The sequence below is a fragment of the Harpegnathos saltator genome, unplaced genomic scaffold (assembly GCF_003227715.2).
Source record: "Harpegnathos saltator strain DR-91 unplaced genomic scaffold, Hsal_v8.6 scaffold4, whole genome shotgun sequence".
Lineage (NCBI taxonomy): Eukaryota > Metazoa > Arthropoda > Insecta > Hymenoptera > Formicidae > Harpegnathos > Harpegnathos saltator.
The window spans coordinates 1,667,711-1,689,089 of record NW_020230205.1 but is presented as its reverse complement, the minus strand read 5'-3'; the positions used below and the strand labels follow the sequence as shown (position 1 = coordinate 1,689,089).

The 21,379-nt window shown below is 36.8% G+C and overlaps 3 protein-coding genes across 3 annotated transcripts; 1 reads left to right on the top strand and 2 right to left on the bottom strand.

Moving 5' to 3' along the window:
* Window positions 1–350: 350 nt before the first annotated feature.
* On the bottom strand, window positions 351–4,209 carry FRG1 (FSHD region gene 1). The gene is made up of 5 exons (XM_011150822.3): window positions 3,966–4,209; window positions 3,769–3,845; window positions 3,398–3,690; window positions 2,985–3,184; window positions 351–772 (listed from the first exon to the last, which is right to left on the bottom strand). Exons 1-5 carry the CDS (start codon window positions 4,022–4,024, stop codon window positions 625–627), a joined length of 777 nt encoding a protein of 258 aa, XP_011149124.1. The 5' UTR covers window positions 4,025–4,209; the 3' UTR covers window positions 351–624.
* A 1,608-nt stretch (window positions 4,210–5,817) lies between these two features.
* Dph2 (Diphthamide biosynthesis 2) lies at window positions 5,818–8,243 on the bottom strand. The gene is made up of 5 exons (XM_011150778.3): window positions 7,907–8,243; window positions 7,163–7,496; window positions 6,586–7,067; window positions 6,203–6,494; window positions 5,818–6,015 (listed from the first exon to the last, which is right to left on the bottom strand). The coding sequence occupies exons 1-5, from the start codon at window positions 7,979–7,981 to the stop codon at window positions 5,840–5,842; spliced, it is 1,359 nt and encodes a 452-aa protein (XP_011149080.1). The 5' UTR covers window positions 7,982–8,243; the 3' UTR covers window positions 5,818–5,839.
* A 1,428-nt stretch (window positions 8,244–9,671) lies between these two features.
* On the top strand, window positions 9,672–19,974 carry Jarid2 (Jumonji, AT rich interactive domain 2). Its single transcript, XM_025301033.1, has 12 exons — window positions 9,672–10,188; window positions 10,401–10,570; window positions 10,988–14,945; window positions 15,066–15,285; window positions 17,187–17,339; window positions 17,422–17,620; window positions 17,699–17,847; window positions 18,131–18,440; window positions 18,647–19,053; window positions 19,147–19,245; window positions 19,390–19,692; window positions 19,803–19,974. Exons 1-12 carry the CDS (start codon window positions 10,103–10,105, stop codon window positions 19,887–19,889), a joined length of 6,141 nt encoding a protein of 2,046 aa, XP_025156818.1. The 5' UTR covers window positions 9,672–10,102; the 3' UTR covers window positions 19,890–19,974.
* Window positions 19,975–21,379: the final 1,405 nt, after the last annotated feature.

The following is a 21,379-nucleotide window of genomic DNA, read 5'->3' as shown; positions in this document are numbered from 1 at the left end:
TTCAATTTAATCAAGATTGCTACATGTGAGAATTTTGTACAATACCTAGCTATAGCTATATTTTGGATACAGTATATATTCGGTCTCGAACCGTATTGAAACCAAGTGTACAATATTCTTTTTTATATCGGCTGTATATTGTGGTGATTCAGAAAAATTTTATCGATGACAAAAGTAATTTCGTACGATACACCTTGTTGTCTTTTTTCGATCTTGCAATTTTATTTCTTAATGTTTAATTTTAAAAGGATATAAACAAAAGAAAATGTTTAACATTCTCTTTATATGTGTCGTACATGCATGTGTGTGTACGTTAGTTGACATTCTTACCTTGCGACAGATTATCTGTATTTTTTTTCTTATCAATAATGTTACGAATAATTGCGTAACATGTGGCAAAGTAGGATAGATATTGCGAACAATTATGGTTTCTCTGTAAATTTAATGAGTTCTCATCGTGTCCTGTACCCTTCATGTATATTATGTATTATATGGTAGTGCCAATTAGTAACAATCAACTACATGTAACGATAACTTGCATATATTTAATAAAATTTTTACATCTAGAGGTTATATTTGATATAAATAATTCGTACGTTTCAATGATATATTATAGTACTGAATTTATTTACAATAACGATCAGCTTTCATTTTGCTTCTTCTGTCTAACAGAGTCTCGTGTAAATTCCCTTCTACTCTTGCCTTCTTCAATTCGGAACGATCGGATTTATTTATCCTTAACTTTTTGTCTTGAAACTTTTGGAATTTTCGCCTGCATGATTAAATATTTTTTATGTTGAAAAATATATTCAAATCATGGAACAAGAAGATCAATAAGACTTTGAATCATAATTACCAAACAATAATTTGAATATTCTTCGATACTTTATTTAAATATTCTCTCCGAAAATGTTGGTAGGATATTAGTAAATGAAATATATAATAATATCTCAATAATATCGTAAATTGACGCGAGTGCAAGAATATTTAATTTCAAAGGATAATACATGTAATATATATACAGGGTGTCCCAAAAGTAACAGACCACCCTAATAACTCTTCAGTATTGAAGTTTCAAAGAAAATTATCTGAATAAAAGTTGTAGGGATTTAAGTGAGCTACCTTATGATGACTTTGACTTTGACCTTGACTTCTATTTTCAAGGCCATTTGAAGGTCAACTGTTTTTCAAATGGAAACCCCTATTTTTGACCTCGGATTCTAAAAGAGCGCAAAATTTTACGTTCAGATATATATCTTTATGGAGGGTCGAAATGAACTGTAGAGGTCATTTGAAGGTCAAATATGTTATTGGTACGAAATAGCTGGTAGATCGTGGTTTTTATGAAATATGACCTGAATAAAAGTTTTTGGGATCAAAGAGGGCCATAAGCTGGTGACCTTGACTTTAACCTCCATTTTCAAGGTCATTTAAAAGTCAACTCGAGTTTTTTAAATAGGAACCCCTATTTTTTACTCCGGATTCTGAAGAGCGCGTTCAGGTTGTTGAACATTCAGGTTGTTGTAAGAATCAAGGCAAACGTTGAGGGTCATTCAAACGACAAATAATGATTTGACCTTGAGAGCATCGTGCAATAACGGAATACGTAACGCCAATGTTCACTTGATTGAATAAAATATTAGATAACCGTTGCCTGTGTAGCAGGCTGGATTTTCAGACCACATATGATCCAGCCACTGAAGGCAAGATCGTAATGATCCAAGGCCTAAGTAGCTTCCGAAATTAGAACATTATTAAAAAAATTGTTTTTAATGTAATTTCTAAATTCATCAGAATTATTCGGACTTGTCACATAGACTGTACAGTTCAGATAGCCCCGCAAAAAATATTCAAGCTTCTAGATTGTGATCAACTGAGCAGCCAATTCTACCACTTCTCCTATGGATTATCTGAAGAGTAGAATCTATGAAACAAAGTCAAATAATTTATATGAACTCCGAAATCGTATTATCCGAGAGTATACCTCGATGGACCAAGATATGATAAGAAGATCTGTCTCTGATTTTTATCAACGCATGGCATATTGTCAAGAGGTTGGAGGCCTTCAATTTGAACATTTAATCCACTAGTTTTCCATTCACACATAAGTGCGGATCCAATCCCAGAAGTGACTTCCATCTTGCATCCATTGGCCGAATGACTTAGATCTTGCCTTCAGTGGCTGGATCATTACGATCTTGCCTTCAGTGGCTGGATCACATGGGGTCTGAAAATCCAGCCCGCTACGCAAGCAATGGTTACCTAATATTTTATTCAATCAAGTGAACATTGGCGTTACGTATTCCGTTCACGTATTCCGTTACTGCACGGTGTTCTCAAGGTCAAATCATTATTTGTCCTTTGAATGACCCTCAACGTTTGCCTTGACTCCTACAATAATCTGAATGCTCAACAACCTGAACGCGCTCTTCAAAATCCGGAGTCAAAAATAGGGGTTCCTATTTAAAAAACTCGAGTTGACCTTTAAATGACCTTAAAAATTGAGGTCAAGGTCAAAGTCAAGGTTACCAGCTTATGGCTCTCTTTGATCCCAAAAACTTTTATTCGGGTCATATTTCATAAAAACCACAATCTACCAGCTATTTCGTACCAATAACATATTTGACCTTCAAATGACCTCTACAGTTCATTTCGACCCCCCATAAAGATATATATCTGAACGTAAAATTTTGCACTCTTTTAGAATCCGAGGTCAAAAATAGGGGTTTCCGTTTAAAAAACACAAGTTGACTTTCAAATAGCCTTGAAAATAGAAGTCAAGGTCAAAGTCAAGGTCATCATAAGGTAGCTCACTTAAATCCCTACAACTTTTATTTAGATCATTTTTCTTGAAACTTCAATAATGAAAAGTTATTAGGGTGATCTGTTTTAGGACCCCCTGTATATATATACATACATATATATATATATATATATAAAACCCCTATGAACTATAAAAATACTTGAAAAAATTTCATACTCACACATAATTTACTTCAACATCTGCCAGTGAACCTTGTTCCTCTTTTGGTATATCCCAACTAGGACTTTGAGAACGTTGTGTTATACTTCTGATGACGATATATTCTGATGGGCCAGCTGTTCTATTTTGGCAAATCACATCATCGTCACTTGTAACTGACACAAAGCATCCTGTGCTATGTAATATAGCAAGCTTGTTATCCTATGGAACGATAATAAAATTTCAATTATGTTATTAAGAGGCATAATCCGTAAGGAGAAATTTGTATCTTTGATAAACTTTTAAAGTTAGAAAAATATCTGTATTATTTATTAGCAACAGTTTTTTAGATATTCATTTTGAATAGAAAGGAAATAATGATTCCTATAAAATTAATGTAATTAGCATCTACTTCCATGTAGATGTGTTATTTACTTGAAAAATTGGTTCCCATTGTTCGATAGGTCCGACTGCATCGCTTCGTCCGATAACGATACCTTTCTTGTCAACACCGAGATATTTGCCATATCCTGACTTCAAAGCAATTTTAGTTTCATTTATAGGGAATGCTGTCAAAATTTCTTCTGGCGATGGACCATCGCCCTCATCGTGTGGTGCGCCGAGAGTAAATAGTCCATTGTCAAGTGCTTTCAAGTAAGTATGATTTCCAAATTCTATAGCTATTGTCCCCGTAATTTCAAATACATTCTTAACTTTCCACCATCCTCCTACAAAATAAATTGTCAATCGTGTAGATGAACATTTTTACGTAACGATAATAAAATGATAAAACAAATGATAAATACCATGAGTAACAGTATCTTTGTCTTCCACAGTTACATCCTGTTCCTTCTCTTGCTTCTTATGCTTTCGCTTTTTTGGCCTAAAAAGATGAAATAGTATTATAGAATATAAATACGCTGATGTAAATGTTGAATATGTATCATAAGATAAAGGTACTCAAAACATCAATTCACAAGAAACAATCAAATATAAATACTACCTTGATTTTTCACCCTTCAACACCAATTTTCCTGTTCTCACTTTTTCATACTCTGACATTATAAGGCTTTTGCAGTTTTTGTTAGAATTTGTTGCGATATCAAGAATAAGTAACAAATGAAACTATTGGAATCTAGGTTAGGTTTTTAAATACAAAATATGAATTACACTTTACAATATACTTTGAAATAATAAATGGACAGCAAAACAAATATCAGCTATTAAGATGTCACAATATAAGAATAAAATTCTATTAACAGAGAGAGAGAGAGAAAGATCTCGTTTAAAAAATTTTATTTATTTTACAAAATGTCTCATCTTAGCAACACATTTGGTCTGTTCTTTTCAGCTGCACTACGGAACTAGTGCAATAAGTTAGAATGAGACAACTATATTTTTTCTCACTTTAACTTATTGCACCAGTTTAGTAGTGCAGCTAAAAAGAACAGACCAATTAACGGTCTGTTCTTTGTAGCTGCATTGCTGAACTGATGCAATAAGCTAGAGTGAGAAAACCTATATTTGTCTCATTTTAACTTATTGCACCAGTTCAACTATAAAGTCATCAGTGCAGCTATAAAGAACAGACCATAAGAACCACGTGCAACCAGAGAGAAACTAAAGCCAGCGGCACACGGTGCTTGTTTTCGTGCTGGATTGCTTGCTGGATGAAAATATTGCGTTGTGATTGGTACATTCCGAAGATGGATGGAAATGCACCAATCAGAACGCAGTATTTTTATCCAGCAAGCAATCCAGCACGAAACAAGCACCGTGTGCCGCTGGTTTTAAGAGCGGCCATCGGGCCGGTTACGCCGGGACACTTTTACCGACGCGTCCCCTGAGGAAACGTGTGTATACTAGGTACGTCTTGACGATAACGGCAAAGCGTACACGGTTCTTGTTCATTTTATTTTTCTTAGGCCCAGTTGCATCAACATTATTTTGATTTTAAGTAAGACGTAAATATATCTCTGTCTTTATTTATTTAGTAAGAAAGATAAAGATAGACTTATGTTTAAGTCTCACTTAAAACCAAAATAATGTTGGTGCAATTAGGCCTTAAGGAAGTAATCTATCATCAAAAAGGAACCTAAGCGCGGCCAACACAGCGTTTTCGGCGACACCGACTTTCCGCACTGGGAAAGGCCGTCATCTGCATCCATTTTGAGAGGGGAACTACGATGTTATATCCACTTTCAGGTCTCAGTGGTAAAACCTGCATATGGTGGCAGCGCTAAGTGAGCTTTTGCATCTGATTGGTGTATATTTTTAAATCTAAAGAAATATACCAATCAAATGTAAAAACTCATTAAGCGCTCAGTGAGCGGTTGTAGTACTGAATGCACCCATTGGTGAGGTTTCTCGCGCATGCGTGACGAACTCGGCATCACAAAAATATTTAAACAAGCAGTATTGTGCTCCGTAACATTACTGAAAAATATTTTTTTGAGTCTGTATATATATATATGTATGTATATATATATATATATGTATAGACTCTGGAAACTTAACAATTTTAATATACATTATATATATATATATATATATGACATCATAATTATCTAGCATACATAAATCAGACATTGGCGTATTAACCTACTGCCCCATTGTCCATCTGCCGGTCACATTTCACTACTTGTACGCGTATGTTAAAAATAAACTAAAATCCGTTGTTGAAATGCAAATATGATCAAAGTTATTGATTTTTATTGTTGTTTCTTTTCCTGATTATATCTATTGACTTTCATTGTATTTTGTTCTATATTGTAAACAATTGTCTGTGCATCTGACAGTCTATATATTAAATTATCTTTATAAGTGTTACAATGATGGCATGATAAAAGTATATATAAAAATGTTACATAGCATTTATTATGTTAGTGTATCACATTTCTCTGTATTTAGAGGCTCGTTTGTATATTGACATGCCAGCCCAACACGGCCAATTTCTGCCGATTGTACAGGATCTTCGCCTAATCTTTGTTCGACACCTCTCCAGGATCTATCTTGCAAAAACTGAGCTCCAGTCATACCGATAGCAACAGTACCTGTTGAAGAAATTGCTACGTTGATCGTTATTGCGATAGGAGTATGTTGCTCGAAAATGGCTTTGAATTACTGACTTTATTGGCGCAAAAATTGTACAGGGAAACTTTAGAAATTAGAGCAGCAAAATGACTAAACATCGAATTATCATATTTTGTTATAATCCCTATAATTTAAATAAATATATACCTGATGAACGAATCGTCAGTTCATTCATTTGGTCTGTACAAAAGGTATTATCATCACAGTTTCTGACATCGCTACTAATGAGGGAAATATCAGTGTCCATCGATGGTTTAAAATCAACATAGTGAATGCCATTGGGTAATATCTGCTGGAAATCCATGAAATATTGCAGACAGAATTTCCTGGCACTGTTAAACGCTAATTCAACTTCGTACGGTGTAAGCATGGGTTGTAGGAAATCTCTCGAGTCGAATATTTCATTCTCTGGGCAAGCTATTATGACAAAAGCATCGATCTGAAATCAGGATCATGTATTTATTTGTACGATTGTGCGAAGCAGTGAGATTGAATGAAAATTAAATATATTGTACAACTTGTCGACATACCTCTGGGAAATTTGCAAGTTTAGCAGGGGTTATTTTACCTATGCAAAGAGTATAAGTTTTTTTATTCTTTTGCTTAAGAATTTCTTTGACTAACCTTGTAGCCATCAGGTATTCTTTAATACCCAATGTGGCTACCACAATGCCTACAGTTTTGGCATCTTTCAATTTTTCCACTAAAAACCTCCTTCGTTTTAACCAAGGTACATTTGATGCTTCGAATTCACTAATTTTATTATTTGTAAAACAATGCCATCTTTTCACAGGTATGCTCATTGCTAATATTGCGAGAGCTTTCCCTTCTTCTCCCAAAAAGAACCCTTCATAATCTTGTATACTATATTCATCTTCTAAAGTATAACTTCTGCCCAATATTACATGGTCTGGAGTTGTCTTTGCATCGGTATATTCCACATTTGATGTACAATTTAATTTAGACAAAACTATATGTTTGTACATAGGTTTCAATATATTATATACATGTTCTGTAAAGAGAAATTATTACATATTATATCTCTATAGATGTAAAAATTTTTGTCAATCGTAATACACTACATTCTTTTCTTTAATAATAGCTTACCTATTTTATATGCATATTCCACATCATAAAAAAATACAATTTTCCTTGTGTTATCTTGAAAAACTTGTTTGAATTCATTGCTAAACTTCTTTATATCAAACTGCTGCTTTGGTAAAATATGTAAAACTGGCAAACGAATGGTAGGATTAAGGCAAGCGTGTCCAAAATGTATTATACCATCTGCATTGATATGTTGAGCTGCTATTTCATCGATACAACAGCTACCACAGGTTGTGTCCCCTAAGATGTATACCTTTTGTCCTATATTTTTTTCTAAATGTAATGCAACTTTTGCAGCATCTGGTAATAACTTATCCGGAAATTGTAGACATATCTGTAGAAGCAATTTATACCATGAATATATAGTCAATAGCACAGTAAACAATATTGTAGTTATAACACTTCAGACATGCATGTGTGCACACATGTCTGAAATAGAGATAATCATATATAAGTGCAATTTTTGCTGTTATTTATAAATGACTATACCGGTTATTGTACTATCTTTTTAAAAATCGTTTATTTAAGACTCGTATTTTATTCATAATAAACATACAACTATATCGCTCGTAAAAGATGGAATAATTCGTTAAGCTGTATCGACGAATAACCTCGATTCACGATACACAATTGATGCATGATCGATAAAATATGCGTGGTAAATAGGAGTCATTTGTAGAAAATTGTATAAGTACGATTTTACTAATGTGTGAATAAAATACTTTTAAAAACATATTCATAAACCTGCTTTAATGCATTCGTCTGGACCCACTGTGCACACTTTTCTATATCATACGGATCATCTTCAGCACTTGTCATTTTGGCAACTTGTAATTCACCTTTTTTAAGCTTTTCGGTTCTAAAGAAATCAACTTTGAGAGAAATGTTGATGATTAATTGGCGTAAAAAATTGTTTGTGTTTATTTACTATAAACTGAAATCCTGTCAAATTCTCTCCAATTCTCTCATAGCATTTTTGCGAAAGGCATAGTTTGCATGCTTCTGTAGATGAATTCTTTGTAGCTTTATGTAGAATTCACACTATACATCCGACGACTAGAGGTCATTCTACAATACGTGTCGTAAGTTCTAAGCCGTAAGAATTGGCGAATCACAGTCGATTATTACAAAAATAATCAGCTATAATTGGTCAATTCTTACGGCTTACACTTATGTAAGGAATGACCTTGCGATTGTCGATAAAAAGGATTGTTGAGCGGCTATGAAGAATTCTGTTTATGATAACTACATGGATCTTCTCATCAGGATTCAATAAATCAAAGTCTTGATTAACACACACACAACACAGTTTCTATATTTCTACTTCAAGCACCGAACACTAAAGGTCATTCTACAATGAGGTTGTAGTAGTATGCAGTAGGCAAATTGACCAATCACAGTCGATTTTTCTTCGATCGTAAAGAGAACAATCGATCGTGATTGGTCAATTTGCCTACTGCATCTACTACAACCTCATTGTAGAATGACCTTAAAGCTAAGACTCCATGCATGCGGTGAGCTCCGGCAAACGGCTGCGGTGACCAATCAGGAGACAGACGCATGCCGGAGCTTGCCGCAACCGGACTTGCGCCTCCCTCCTGATTGGTCACCGCAACCGTTTGCCGCAGCTCACCGCATGCATGGAGTCTTAAGCTAAGACTCCATGCATGCGGTGAGCTGCGGCAAATGCTGCGATGACCAATCAGGAGGGAGGCGCAAGTCCGGTTGCGGCAAGCTCCGGCATGCGTCTGTCTCCTGATTGGTCACCGCAGCCGTTTGCCGGAGCTCACCGCATGCATGGAGTCTTAGCTTAAAGCTAAAGCTAAGACTCCATGCATGCGGTGAGCTCCGGCAAACGGCTGCGGTGACCAATCAGGAGACAGACGCATGCCGGAGCTTGCCGCAACTGGACTTGCGCCTCCCTCCTGATTGGTCATCGCAGCCGTTTGCCGGAGCTCACCGCATGCATGGAGTCTTAGCTTAAGACTCCATGCATGCGGTGAGCTGCGGCAAACGGTTGCGGTGACCAATCAGGAAGGAGGCGCAAGTCCGGTTGCGGCAAGCTCCGGCATGCGTCTGTTTCCTGATTGGTCACCGCAGCCGTTTGCCGGAGCTCACCGCATGCATGGAGTCTTAGCTTTAGCTTAACAGTGGCCGCGTTCAGTACAAAGTGATCAGAGAGCGCTTAGTGATTATTATCTGTGATTGAAGCATTCTTTTAGATTCTTTATAGACCCAGAAGTATTTACCAATCAGGAGCGAGATTCGGTGGAAAATCTAGTAATGTTGTCCAACTGTTGAGTCTGCTGAATGCAGCCATCGTAGTTCCCCTCTCAAAATGGATGCAGATGATGGCTTTTTCTAGTGCGAAAAGTTGGTGTCACGAAAACGCAGTGTTGACCGTTCTCAGGTTCCTCTCTGGTAAGATTTAACTGCATGGAAACAGTTCTTGACAAATCAATACACTGCCTGTCTATGTATATTTATATTATAGGTTTTAGTCGTGGTATTTAATTTTGATTTTACTTGACATAATAAACAACTATTGTTTCGTGCAATATGCTGAGTCGAGCGTGCAATTTTTTAAGTGTAATATAAAATCCTCGGTTTTTGCAGTGTCAGATACGCATCCATCAATCGGAAGTATCAATCATGAACTGAAGAAAAATCTAGTTTGGACTAAATCGCATAATTCTACGGAGCGTTAGCCATTGCTGCATTGGCGATGGTACATGTTTTCTTGTGTTCTGTAATTTCCAGCAAATGTGCGGGATATTGGTTCGCATGGCCTTGTCAGGGATGCGAAGTTTGTCAAAGTATATGAAATGCACTTGATGTGACATATTCTTAACGCTTTGCGGATACGCCGAAGAGGTCTTGCATCAAACGGAAAGTGGTTAGTCGGTGATAGTAAAGTCCTCTGTTGTACAGAATCGCAAAATGGTTTTAAATCGCAACGACAAGAGAAAGAAAAAGGAGGGAGACCTAGTGGATCTTATGGAACCGCTATCGGAATCGCCGAAAAGGTAATTTGAGAAATTATTTATAATCGTGTTCCTTACAATAATTTAATGCTAGTAACTGATGAAAGGTACAATATATCTAGGAATTATATATATATATATATATACACACACACACATATATATATATATACATGTATATTTTTTTCTATAATTTGTGGCTTCTTTTTGGGAATTTAAAGATCTTGCAATATGTTATGTATATAATATTTCAGGACCAAAGTTCACGCGCAAAGAAAATTTGCACAGGGTGCATCTACAATGTTTAATGCATCATCTATACCTGTTAAAGACAAAGAAAAAGTTAAACCATCTCTGATTAAAGAATTAATAACTCATAAACGTCCGAATACAGAAGATTTTCTAACTTTTCTATGTTTCAGAGGTAAAGTATTTACTCTTAAAAGTGATAATATGCCTTATGAAAATATTGGATCAAAGATTTACTTTATCACACACAAAAAATACATGATTTTCAAAGATATATTTTATCAAGTTTTAAAAGATACACAAAGATTATTTTGTAGTTCTGTGTATGTATACACACACACACACACACACACATATATATACAATTATTTATTATTACAAAATGAGATACATCTTATATATATATATATATATATATATATATGTATAAGCATATAAAAATATATTTTTTGATTTCAAATAACATTAGTTGGAACAAAGATAATTTATTTGTAGTGAATTCTCTTACATATCTTGTACAGTTACATATCTGCAATACTTTGATTATAATTGAAATAAATCCTCTGACAAACTCTTTTCTCTTCAAATTTAGGGACGTCCATTTTGCCACCCAGTTTGAATTTTTTCAACTACAGCAACACAAAAGAAAAACTGAAACTTAAATCGGTATCTCGGCCGGTTGATATTTCCACAGTCAAGGTACTTCATCCTACTACTAGCACTGCTGTAGAAACTTCAAAACCAGAGATGTGTCCGAAGAATATGACAAGAGTAAAGTCTATTGTCTCGGAGAAAAAGAAGATGCCTAGTACGATACATAAAAACATCAGCAAACTAAAGACAGCAACATCTACAGTTCAAGCACTTAAGAAAAAATATCAGGAGCAACGTCTTGCTAAACAAAGAATAGAGAATAAATTAAAAGCTACTTGCGTTATGAGGACGAGATCATGTACAGAGAGATCTACGTTGGATAGTGAGATCAAATCAGAGCATGGAAAGTTCTTACCTCGAATCGAAACCAAGAGACATGGTTTGAGAAGTGGCTTATTGCTAAACAAGGTGAACAAATCTTTGTCGAAAGTGAAAGTCGCGCCAATTAAACCAAAGAAGAAGGGTATTTTGAAATCGAAAGGTAGCGATGCTTCAAATATCGATGAGTTGTCCGAGAAGGAAGATTGCGAGGAAGAGCACGAGGAGGCCGAATCACAGTTGGAGAAGACGTCGCAAATAAAACGCAATATACAAAAGAATATCGAGAAGAAGATTTGCACTAGAAGCAAATCCGAAATGAGAAGAGTTACGAGATCGTACACCGGCACAATCCCCTCGAAAAAACTCTCGACAAGACCCACCAGAAAGACCAAGGAAGCGGCAGCTGTGTACATGGAAATTCTTGGGAGGAAATTAGTGAGCCCAGAGTTGGAGAACGATGATAACGTCTCCGTTGAGAGCTTTCCCGAGCTACCGAATGCTCGTAGAATAACACAAACGGAAAACGAGATCAAAGCTAAAGTGAAGCAAACAGTTGCGAAGACCGTCGGCAAAAGTAAGGATTGTAAAGTCAGCTTCCTCAATAACGATAGTGGTAACAAGCGATTGGATAAAACTAAAACCAACAAACTGATTCAACTGAAGAGTAAGCGTCTTATAAGAATGCAGAAATATTGCGAGGACACCGACGAGGAATCCGAGAGTTCGATAGAGATGAACAACACGAGACCCATCACCCGACAGAGTCTTGGAAAGCTCGACAAACCGATCAGCAGAAGTCTTCGGTCATCTTCGAGAAATACAGTCATACCGACGGAGGAGACGAGTAACGTGAGTAACAAACCGAAGACTCAAGTTCAAAGTTGTATAAAATCGGTCAGCGAGAAATTGACGATGAAACGCAAACGGGATTCAAATCCATCGAAGCCATCGTTGGATAAGATCAACGAATCTAAGCCGAAGAGCTTGAAAAACGATCAAAGTGAGAACGTAGAGTCGGAGGAGGAAACATTAGGAATGTTGCTTAGCAAAATAAAGAAGAAGCGAGAGAGCAACGAGGAGAGAGAGCAGAGCCTCGAAGATGTTAATAATGTGAAAAACGGCGAGACAAAATGCAGAGAGGCGCAAAATACGAAAGTAGATATGTCCAAGATATCGGACGACGAGGAGTCTTTCCGCGGATTTACCAAGAAGGCAATATCGAAAGTTTTGGATTCATGTCAGACGCACGCCAATGCGAATCTGCTAGTCGATGAGAAACTCAATTACGTCAAGATGTTGGATATCGTACCGGTCGACAAATTGGTGAATCAAAGCGTGAGTTTACATAAGCATAAGGAAGAAACGTTGCCGGTCGAAGCCAGCACTTCAGTCGCGAACTTGTCGTCGAATGACGAGTGTAACATTATGCATGTACAGCAGCAGCAGCAGCAGCAGCAACAGCAGCAGCAGCAGCAGCAACAGCAGCAGCAGCAGCAACAGCAGCAGCAACAGCAGCAGCAGCAGCAGCAGCAGTCGCTACCGGCAAAAGTGTCGGATCCGTCCCATAAGATACAGGACTTGCCATCATCTGCGGAACAAACGAGCAAGCAGTGCAATCACGAGGACGACGGGGTTTCTCCTAATCTCATAAATATGCCGTTATCGACGCTGCACACGAGGAAAGAACGAGTGAATATGTCGACCGAGCGGATAGAAAAGTGGTTGAACGAGAGCTCGCTCGTCAAGGAGGAAAGTAAGCTGGAGATGGAGAATGTTTCTGCTTTCAGGTACGATTCCACCGAGAAATTGAAAACTGACGTCTCGCATCTCTCTATCCCGACGAAAATTCAGCACTTGGTACGACCCGTAAACGTCACGCTTTCCAAATTGGTGGATAAAGGGAGTCTGAAAGATCGCTTGAAAACGCTCAACAAAAATGTGATACCGCCGAAGACCGAGACGCAAACCGTCCAGACCATACCGTCAATTGCCAGTACCAGCAAAGATAAGACCAATAGTGACTCGATGGAAGTCGGTAAGAGCAAAAGTGAAAAAGCGACTAAGGACATCTCTCCCGTTGAGAACAGTGATTCCGTGCCGAAGTCGGATCAAAGCTCGGACGGTCTCTCAGAGAAGAGGATAATGACGGAGAAGAAAATATTCCAACCGCGCAAACCATTTTTGCCGAAGGTTAAAGAACGCAAGACCGTGACTCCAAATGCGAACGCATTCTCACCGGAAAACGAGAGTAGCGTCTACGCGTTCGAGAGCGACACTGAAGTGCCTGTTAGCACGCCCTTCAGGAGGAAAGTTAAAGACTCTGCAAAGTCGATTGCAGAGCCGATCGCGAAGCCAGCTGAGAATCCGATCGCGAAGTTAACTACGAAACCGGTCATAAGATCGATTGTGACCTTGAATTCAAAGCCGACCGCGGTGGTGCCCGCAGTGATGCCTGCAGTGACAACATCCGCGGCAGAGACCACGATACCATTGGCGACAGCGTCTACGGCAGCATCTGCGGCTGCAGAATCCACGACAGTATCATCCACAGTAGTAACATCGACGAAAACATCCACGGTAGCACCTACAGTAACATCCTTGGTAACTCCTGCGACGATGCCCGTGGTAGCGTCCACGTCCAAGACTAAAGACTCCGAAGTATACAACCCGATTGTTAGAGAAAGTCTAAACATGCCAAGTAGCAGCGAGAAGTCGACGAACACTACTATGCATGACGCGTCCGCGATGAAAGATCAGGAGATTATAGCTGAGCCGATAACTGTAGCGAACCCTCTGAACTTGAGCAAGTTCAACCTTGGTTTGTCCAACATTCAGGTGTTACCGCTCAATAAGCTGGCGAACAACTGGAACAATGAGAACTGCAGCGCTTCCATTGCGGTGCAGGTGAATTTCAACGAGAGCGCACAAGCACAAGCACAAGTACAAGTAAAAGAACAAGCACAAGAATGGCGAGCTAGGAACGACGAGCGGACGAACGACACGAGTCAGCAAAAGAGCACCGAGATATCCACGCAAACAGAAACCGTTAATAACGTTGATGACGAGCAGTTGTTCTACATCCCATTGCAGGCTATCACGAGGTCCGGCCCGAACTTGCAGGGACGACAAGTGATACAAGGTGTGGCTGTTAAGCTCGGCACAGAGGGACGTGCCGGTCCTAACCAGAGGGTGCTCCTTCGAGCTAAATTAGTCACCAAGTCGCCGCTGTCCATGGCGCGTCATCCGACGCCAGTAGGGACGGTACAGCCGACAACACGTGCACCACCCGGCTTCTCGACAATTGGACAGCCGTCGACATCGACTTCGCCGATGAAGGTAGCGGCCACGCCGATTTCCATGCTTACGTCGGTCACGGCAGCAACTACGCCGACTACTGTAGTGGCAAGTACTCCGAGAAAAGAGGTGAAACCGGCGTTGCCAGTGAAAAGTGACGATCCGGTGTCGACTCGTCTGAATAGCAGTGCGAGCAGTAATTTAGAAAAAGCCAGAAAGTCTCTGAAATCATCCACCAGGGAGAGAAAACCTCCCATAGATTGGTCGAGAAGCGCGAGAAGGTATATTTTACATTGTACATGGTAATACACCAATAGCAATCGCTCAGCTGCCTTTTGCGTCTTATACTTTGTGTCGTATGTCACGCTCTTGTACACAATTTATAATGCGGTATCTTTCAGGTCGCAAGTGAAATGCAAACAGAAAGCATCCGAGTCGTCTTCTGCGAGCAATAACACGACATTCTCGAACGCGAATGATGAAGCGAGACATGTAGTCGAAGCGCCGACGTTTCGTCCAACAGAGAAGGATTTCCAAGATCCTCTAGAATATATAGACAAAATAAGACCGACTGCCGAGAAATATGGAATATGTAAAGTCGTGCCTCCGGCGAATTTTAAAGTAAGTATGAAGCGCACACACACATACACACACACACACGCACACGCAGCATAGCACCCGCTCAGCAAAAACGCGCAGCACCACCACACATATAAATACATATATACATACATACATATATATATATAAACGTTATATATATATATATATTTATATATATATCGTTACACGAATAGTGCTTAAAAAGCTTTCTGACCGTAATTTATAGAGTGAAGAGTTGATTATAAGGAAAACATTGATTGCAATTATTTCAATTATCGTACATGTGTATGTGATGGGAGTACAATATTTTCCATATGGTATTCCGTATCAATATTAATGTGTTGTTAGTAAAATTAATTTTTATGAAGAAATTTTCTTCAAGCAATGGTCAAAGAGTCTCTTGACACATACAATTTTGTTCATAATTTACATATAATAGTTAGGTATGAAATAAATTATGTTAGGTACGAAATGACATATTGCTCGACGCACCCAAATGCGAAGTACGAAACAGACGAAGCATGAGGAATACACAGCAGATGTTAAGGATGCTGTAAAGCAAACCTTGATGGAGGAAGTCAATCCTAGTGGAATTTCTCAAACATTTGGGATATCCGAAAGGCTGATAAGCCTTTGGATCAGCGATTGGGGAATTCAGCAACAAGTTACCTACTTAGCTTAGACAAGTCTACTTCGGGAAATAATAGAGAGTATTGACAAAATTATAAAAAAAGTCGAGAGAGAGGACCACAAGCCTATGCGACAAATTGCTCGAGTTATACAGGATAAATATGGAATTGATGTCCATTATAGCACAATATGCTCTCATATGTTGAAAGGCGAAGAATAAGACGAATGGGCTTATGAAATTGTGCAAAGATGTACCATATTTTGACAATAAAGAAACAGTCAAAAGTATTAAGTGGAGTGATTAAAATAAAAGATATAAAATATGTTTAAACCAAATACCTATTGTGAATTATAATGGAGGAGTCAGTTATGATGCAAGGATCTTTTTTTTCAATAAGTGTATCGGTCTTCTACAATACATGGAGAGCATTATGAAAATTGCATTGTTCACAAAAATATATCTAAAATAAATGTGTGATATCTTTTGTGCTAAAATATAATATACCTCAAAACTAAATATCATAACAAAATAATGATCTTCAACATCGTCCAAAGTATATACCATATTATTTTGCTCGGGAAGAAACCCCTTGATGTTGACTTTGACAATATCAAAGTACGGATTTCAACTAAATTGACAGTACACGTGGGACAAATTGAGTGCTAAAACTAAGTGTCGAGAAGTGTTGGAACAAGAATCCTTTCTAATGTGCAAGCTAAATAGAAGAAAATTCCGCAAGAGACTGTTCTGAAACTTATCGAATCTAGTACATCATAAGAATGTATAGGAGATGTGAATCCGTGATACGAACAAATGGTTGTGAAATCAGATATTAAGGATATATAGTGTTATAAAGTATATTTTTATGTTGCTCCTTGTCGGGATACTATAAAATTTTCTTCGATTTACTTAATACCAAAATGCTCATATGTATATATGTACTATGCAAAATATAGATTGTATGATATACATGAAACATATACATTGTATTTATTTTGTTAACAATTTGTTATTTAGTTGATAATTTATTTATATAATTGCAAAATATTTTTAGCTTATCATTTATTTTATATATAATGCGAAGTATATTTATATATTATTATAAACAAAAAATAATTCAGGAAAAGTACATTGTCAGAATATCTTTAAGCGTTTCTGTATATATAACATACAAAAATTTAGTGTATAATAATAATAATAATAATAATAACAATAACAATAATAATAACAACAACAACACATTATTCTGATATGCATAGATTATATTATCCTGTTTTCAATTTTTCAGCCAGAATGCAAGGTATCTGACGACATGAGATTCACCGCTTACAATCAGTATGTACATCGCATGCTTCACAGATGGGGTCCTAATGTGAAAGAACTGATGGCTATCAAGAAGTATTTAGCGACTCAAAGTATCACCTTGTCTCATCCACCATGGGTATAAAATCATCTTATTCCCGTTATAAGATATATCGTGCAGTTCAAATCTTTGAATATTCGTTGATAATGAACTGTTTTAGATCGGTGGAATGGAAGTCGATTTACCTCACCTGTATCAAACAGTCCAAAGTTTGGGTGGACTGAAAGAAGTCATTGAAAAAAAGAAGTGGCAAAAGGTGGCAGATGGTATGAAGATACCCAAATCTGCCCAAGATCGTGTCACGAAACTAGATGATATTTATTGTAAATATCTGTTACCATACGACACATTATCTCCAGGTATTAAATCGTAAAGAATTACATTTTGAACAATAGATGTTTATAAGATTTTCACATGTTATAATAAAAACAATGTAGAGGAACGCGAGAAATTATTCGACGAAGTTGAACAAGAATGGAGAAAGAAAGAGAGTAAAGCCTTGGAAAGACAAGAGACATCGTCTGTAGATAATGATGATGAAGAGGAAGATGACAGTTCTGACGAAATTGAGGAATGCATCGTAAAAGTACGATTACAAACGTTCATTTTTTAAACTTTACTTTGTATCATATGGTGTGTGTAGATGTGAAAAAAGTAGTATAGTTTAGATAAAAAGATTTTACGCAAACTATCAAAATTAAGAAGAAACTGGTCTTTCCTTTTTTCTATCTTTTTTTTGTCGAACTTTTTCTTTCGCCGAGGAGAATCTCCCTATACCAGAAATAAACAATATAATTATTATATTGATAACTGATACAATTACTCTATTCTAAACTATATTAATGTATCAATCGTGTAATATATCAAAGGGGAGAAACATGCCGTTGAACGCCTTTTACCGAATCGCCCGCAATACGCAACGTATGTGGTTCGGTGAAAATCAACGAGGTAGCAACGAAATTGAAGGTGCCTCTGCGGATGAAGTGGAAAACGCATTTTGGAAACATGTTGCCGAAAGAAAACGACATGTGTGTGTACACGCAGCGAGTATCGATTCGAGCGGACGTGGTTTTGGCTTCCCTGTTGTTAAAAACAGCCCATTCGCTAGACACCCGTGGAATCTCAAAGTACTCACTAACAATGCTGGATCGGTATTGAGAGCTTTGGGTCCATTGATGGGTATGTAGCTTTCCGGAACGGTTCGCACACGATCTTAGAAGTTTGCCCTACGAGAACGAGTAAACAAGAGTATAACAATAAGATGTGACGTGTTTAAAATTTTGTCACACAGTTCGAAGTTACCTATCTATATCTCATATTTTAACGAAGATACATCATATCATGTCTTTGTGTGAGCAGTATAATATAAGATCTTACATTTTTAGGTGTAACTGTGCCAACGTTGCACGTAGGTATGTTATTTAGCGCTTGTTGCTGGTATCGCGATCCTCACGGTTTACCATGGATAGAGTATCTACATACGGGCGCAAAAAAGATCTGGTACGGAATACCGGATGAACACAACAACAGTTTCCGAGAGGCCCTCTCGAAAATGGTGCCACAATATTGTAAAAATAAAACCATATGGTTACCATCTGATACTGCTATGGTGCCGCCGAAATTATTAGTAGACAACGGTGTATCGTTATGTCAAATCGTGCAGGAACCAGGTCAATTTATAATCGTATTTCCGAAAGCATTCACATCGAGTATATGTACTGGTTACGTGGTATCTGAAAGTGTGTATTTCGCACAACCATCCTGGTTAGAAACCGCCGAGCAAGTGTTCAAGGTATGTGTGTGTAGATTTTTCTATTTTCTATCATGGTCAGTAACTCGACGAGTTCCTTGTTTAGCGAAACTAAAGTATGGCATGCTTTTTCAGGATATACAAGACAGCTGTGAACCATCTATCTTTTCATTTGAAAGATTGTTATTTAATATTATTAATGATGCGAGATCTCAGATAGATATATTGAACCAGGTAGGATGATAATGATATATCCGAATTATGTATCAGGATGAATCTGTTAAATGTGAAAATGTGTTTTGATTATTATCTACGACCACATTCTACACATTAGAGATTCAACAAATGTTAATTTTTGTATCGATCATGTATCTGCAGATATTACCAAGTGTGATAAAGATTCGTAAGAAGGAATTAGATAATCGTAAACAACTAGAAAACCTGGGCCTTAACAAGAAAGAAAGAGTGCCTGTACCAGGTAGCAAAAAAGGAAATAAAGGGAGAAAAGTGAAAGAGGATGACGGTGATCATGAATGCGAAACGTGTAGAGCCAATTTATTTGTTTCGATGGTGACCAATTCGCAAGATGACAGTTTTTATTGCTTACCGCACGCCTTGCAATTGCTCAGTCGTAAAAAGCAACTTTTGAAGCATTGCACTTTATTGTATACATACGATGAAGTGAGTATAACGCTGATATAAGTTTAGTTGTGTATTTAATTTGTTATATCAACAAATTAATAAGAATCGCATAAACTGCAAGATATTTAATCCCATTTTCCGTTTACTAGGATGAATTGAACGAATTGATTGAAAAACTGGAGCACAGGATCGAAACCAAATCGAAAAAGACTAATCAAATCAAACAAACCAAGTAAAAAATAGATAAATCTGTTATCTTATTTATTTATAATGAATATAATATCGTTATAGTAATAATATATTTATAATAATATATAGTTATATTCTCCTCGTGTATGTGTGTGTGCGTGTGTGCGCGCGCGCGCGTGTGTGTGTATGTGTGTGTGTGTGCGCGTATGTGCGCGCGCGCGAGTATGCGTGCGCGTGTACCACACATACACACACACATATTTATATATTATTATAGATTGTATATTATTATAGATATCATTATAATCATCATAATAAATATTATAATAAGTATCATTATAATAAATATTATTATAATGATCATAAAAGAGATTGTTTTTTATATATATTTATTATCAACATTAGTATAGTTAACGTAATGCATATAACGTAAGAAAACATGATAGTATTATAAAGCAAATGAAATTTATCGGATAATAAATTTTTCCGATCAACAGCATTCTGAGGAGAACCGGCATTTGTACTTTTTAATACTCTTGATGATACTCACAGCTATTATGCATCTCTTTACAACCGTACTTTTATATATATATATACACATATATATTAGGTCCCAAATGCCTCTTCTCTTCCTATACTCTTACTAAATCCGCTTATTATATTAGAACTTGTCTAAAAATATTTAACTTATTTAATGCATATAGCAGAATAATATAAAAAATTGTACATAAAATTAAAGTTTCTTATGTAATTTAATCTGAAAATATAAATAATGAAAGCAATTGTATAGATATAGATATTGTATCTATATAGTACATTTGTTGTGTAGTTTATTTTATAAAAAGAATACCAATGTTGCATATTAGTAAAATATTAGAGTAAAATTCCAAAGAAGTGAGAAAATCGTTTGTATGTAGGGTATGTGTGTGTGTGTTTGTGTGTGTGTGTGTGTGTGCGTGCGTGCATGTGTGTGTGTGTGTGTGTGTGTGTGCGTGTGTGTGCGCACACACGCATATGTGCATATATACACACATTTAGTTTTTAAAATTTATGATAATGAAGTGATTCTTGTTTATTCACTAGATAGTAGAATATTAGCATAATTATTTGAAAAAGTGATATAATATATGATTATTTTATAGTTACATATTATTTATTAAGGATATGCATTATGTAAGTTAAAATAAGGCTTTGACAATAGCAAATTAAGAATATTCCGTAGCGGAATATAATCATGAATTACCTATTAATACATATCTTGCGTCCTGTTTGATCGTTAACACACTGTATACGGCATCTTGTGTTTCCCTAACCCACTCCCTAAGATCTCACATATTATATACATAATGTGTCATGACATGTTTCAGCGTACTATTGTTGCAAGTCGATAAGGTTCTGTTATTATAGGAATAAACAACCAGACAAATTATTTTAAATTTAGTGTACTATCAGTATGTGATTATATAGAATAGAAATGCTTAAAAACGGGATATAGATACCCTGTGGCCTGGCTTCAACGTACGTTTCCTGAATACGA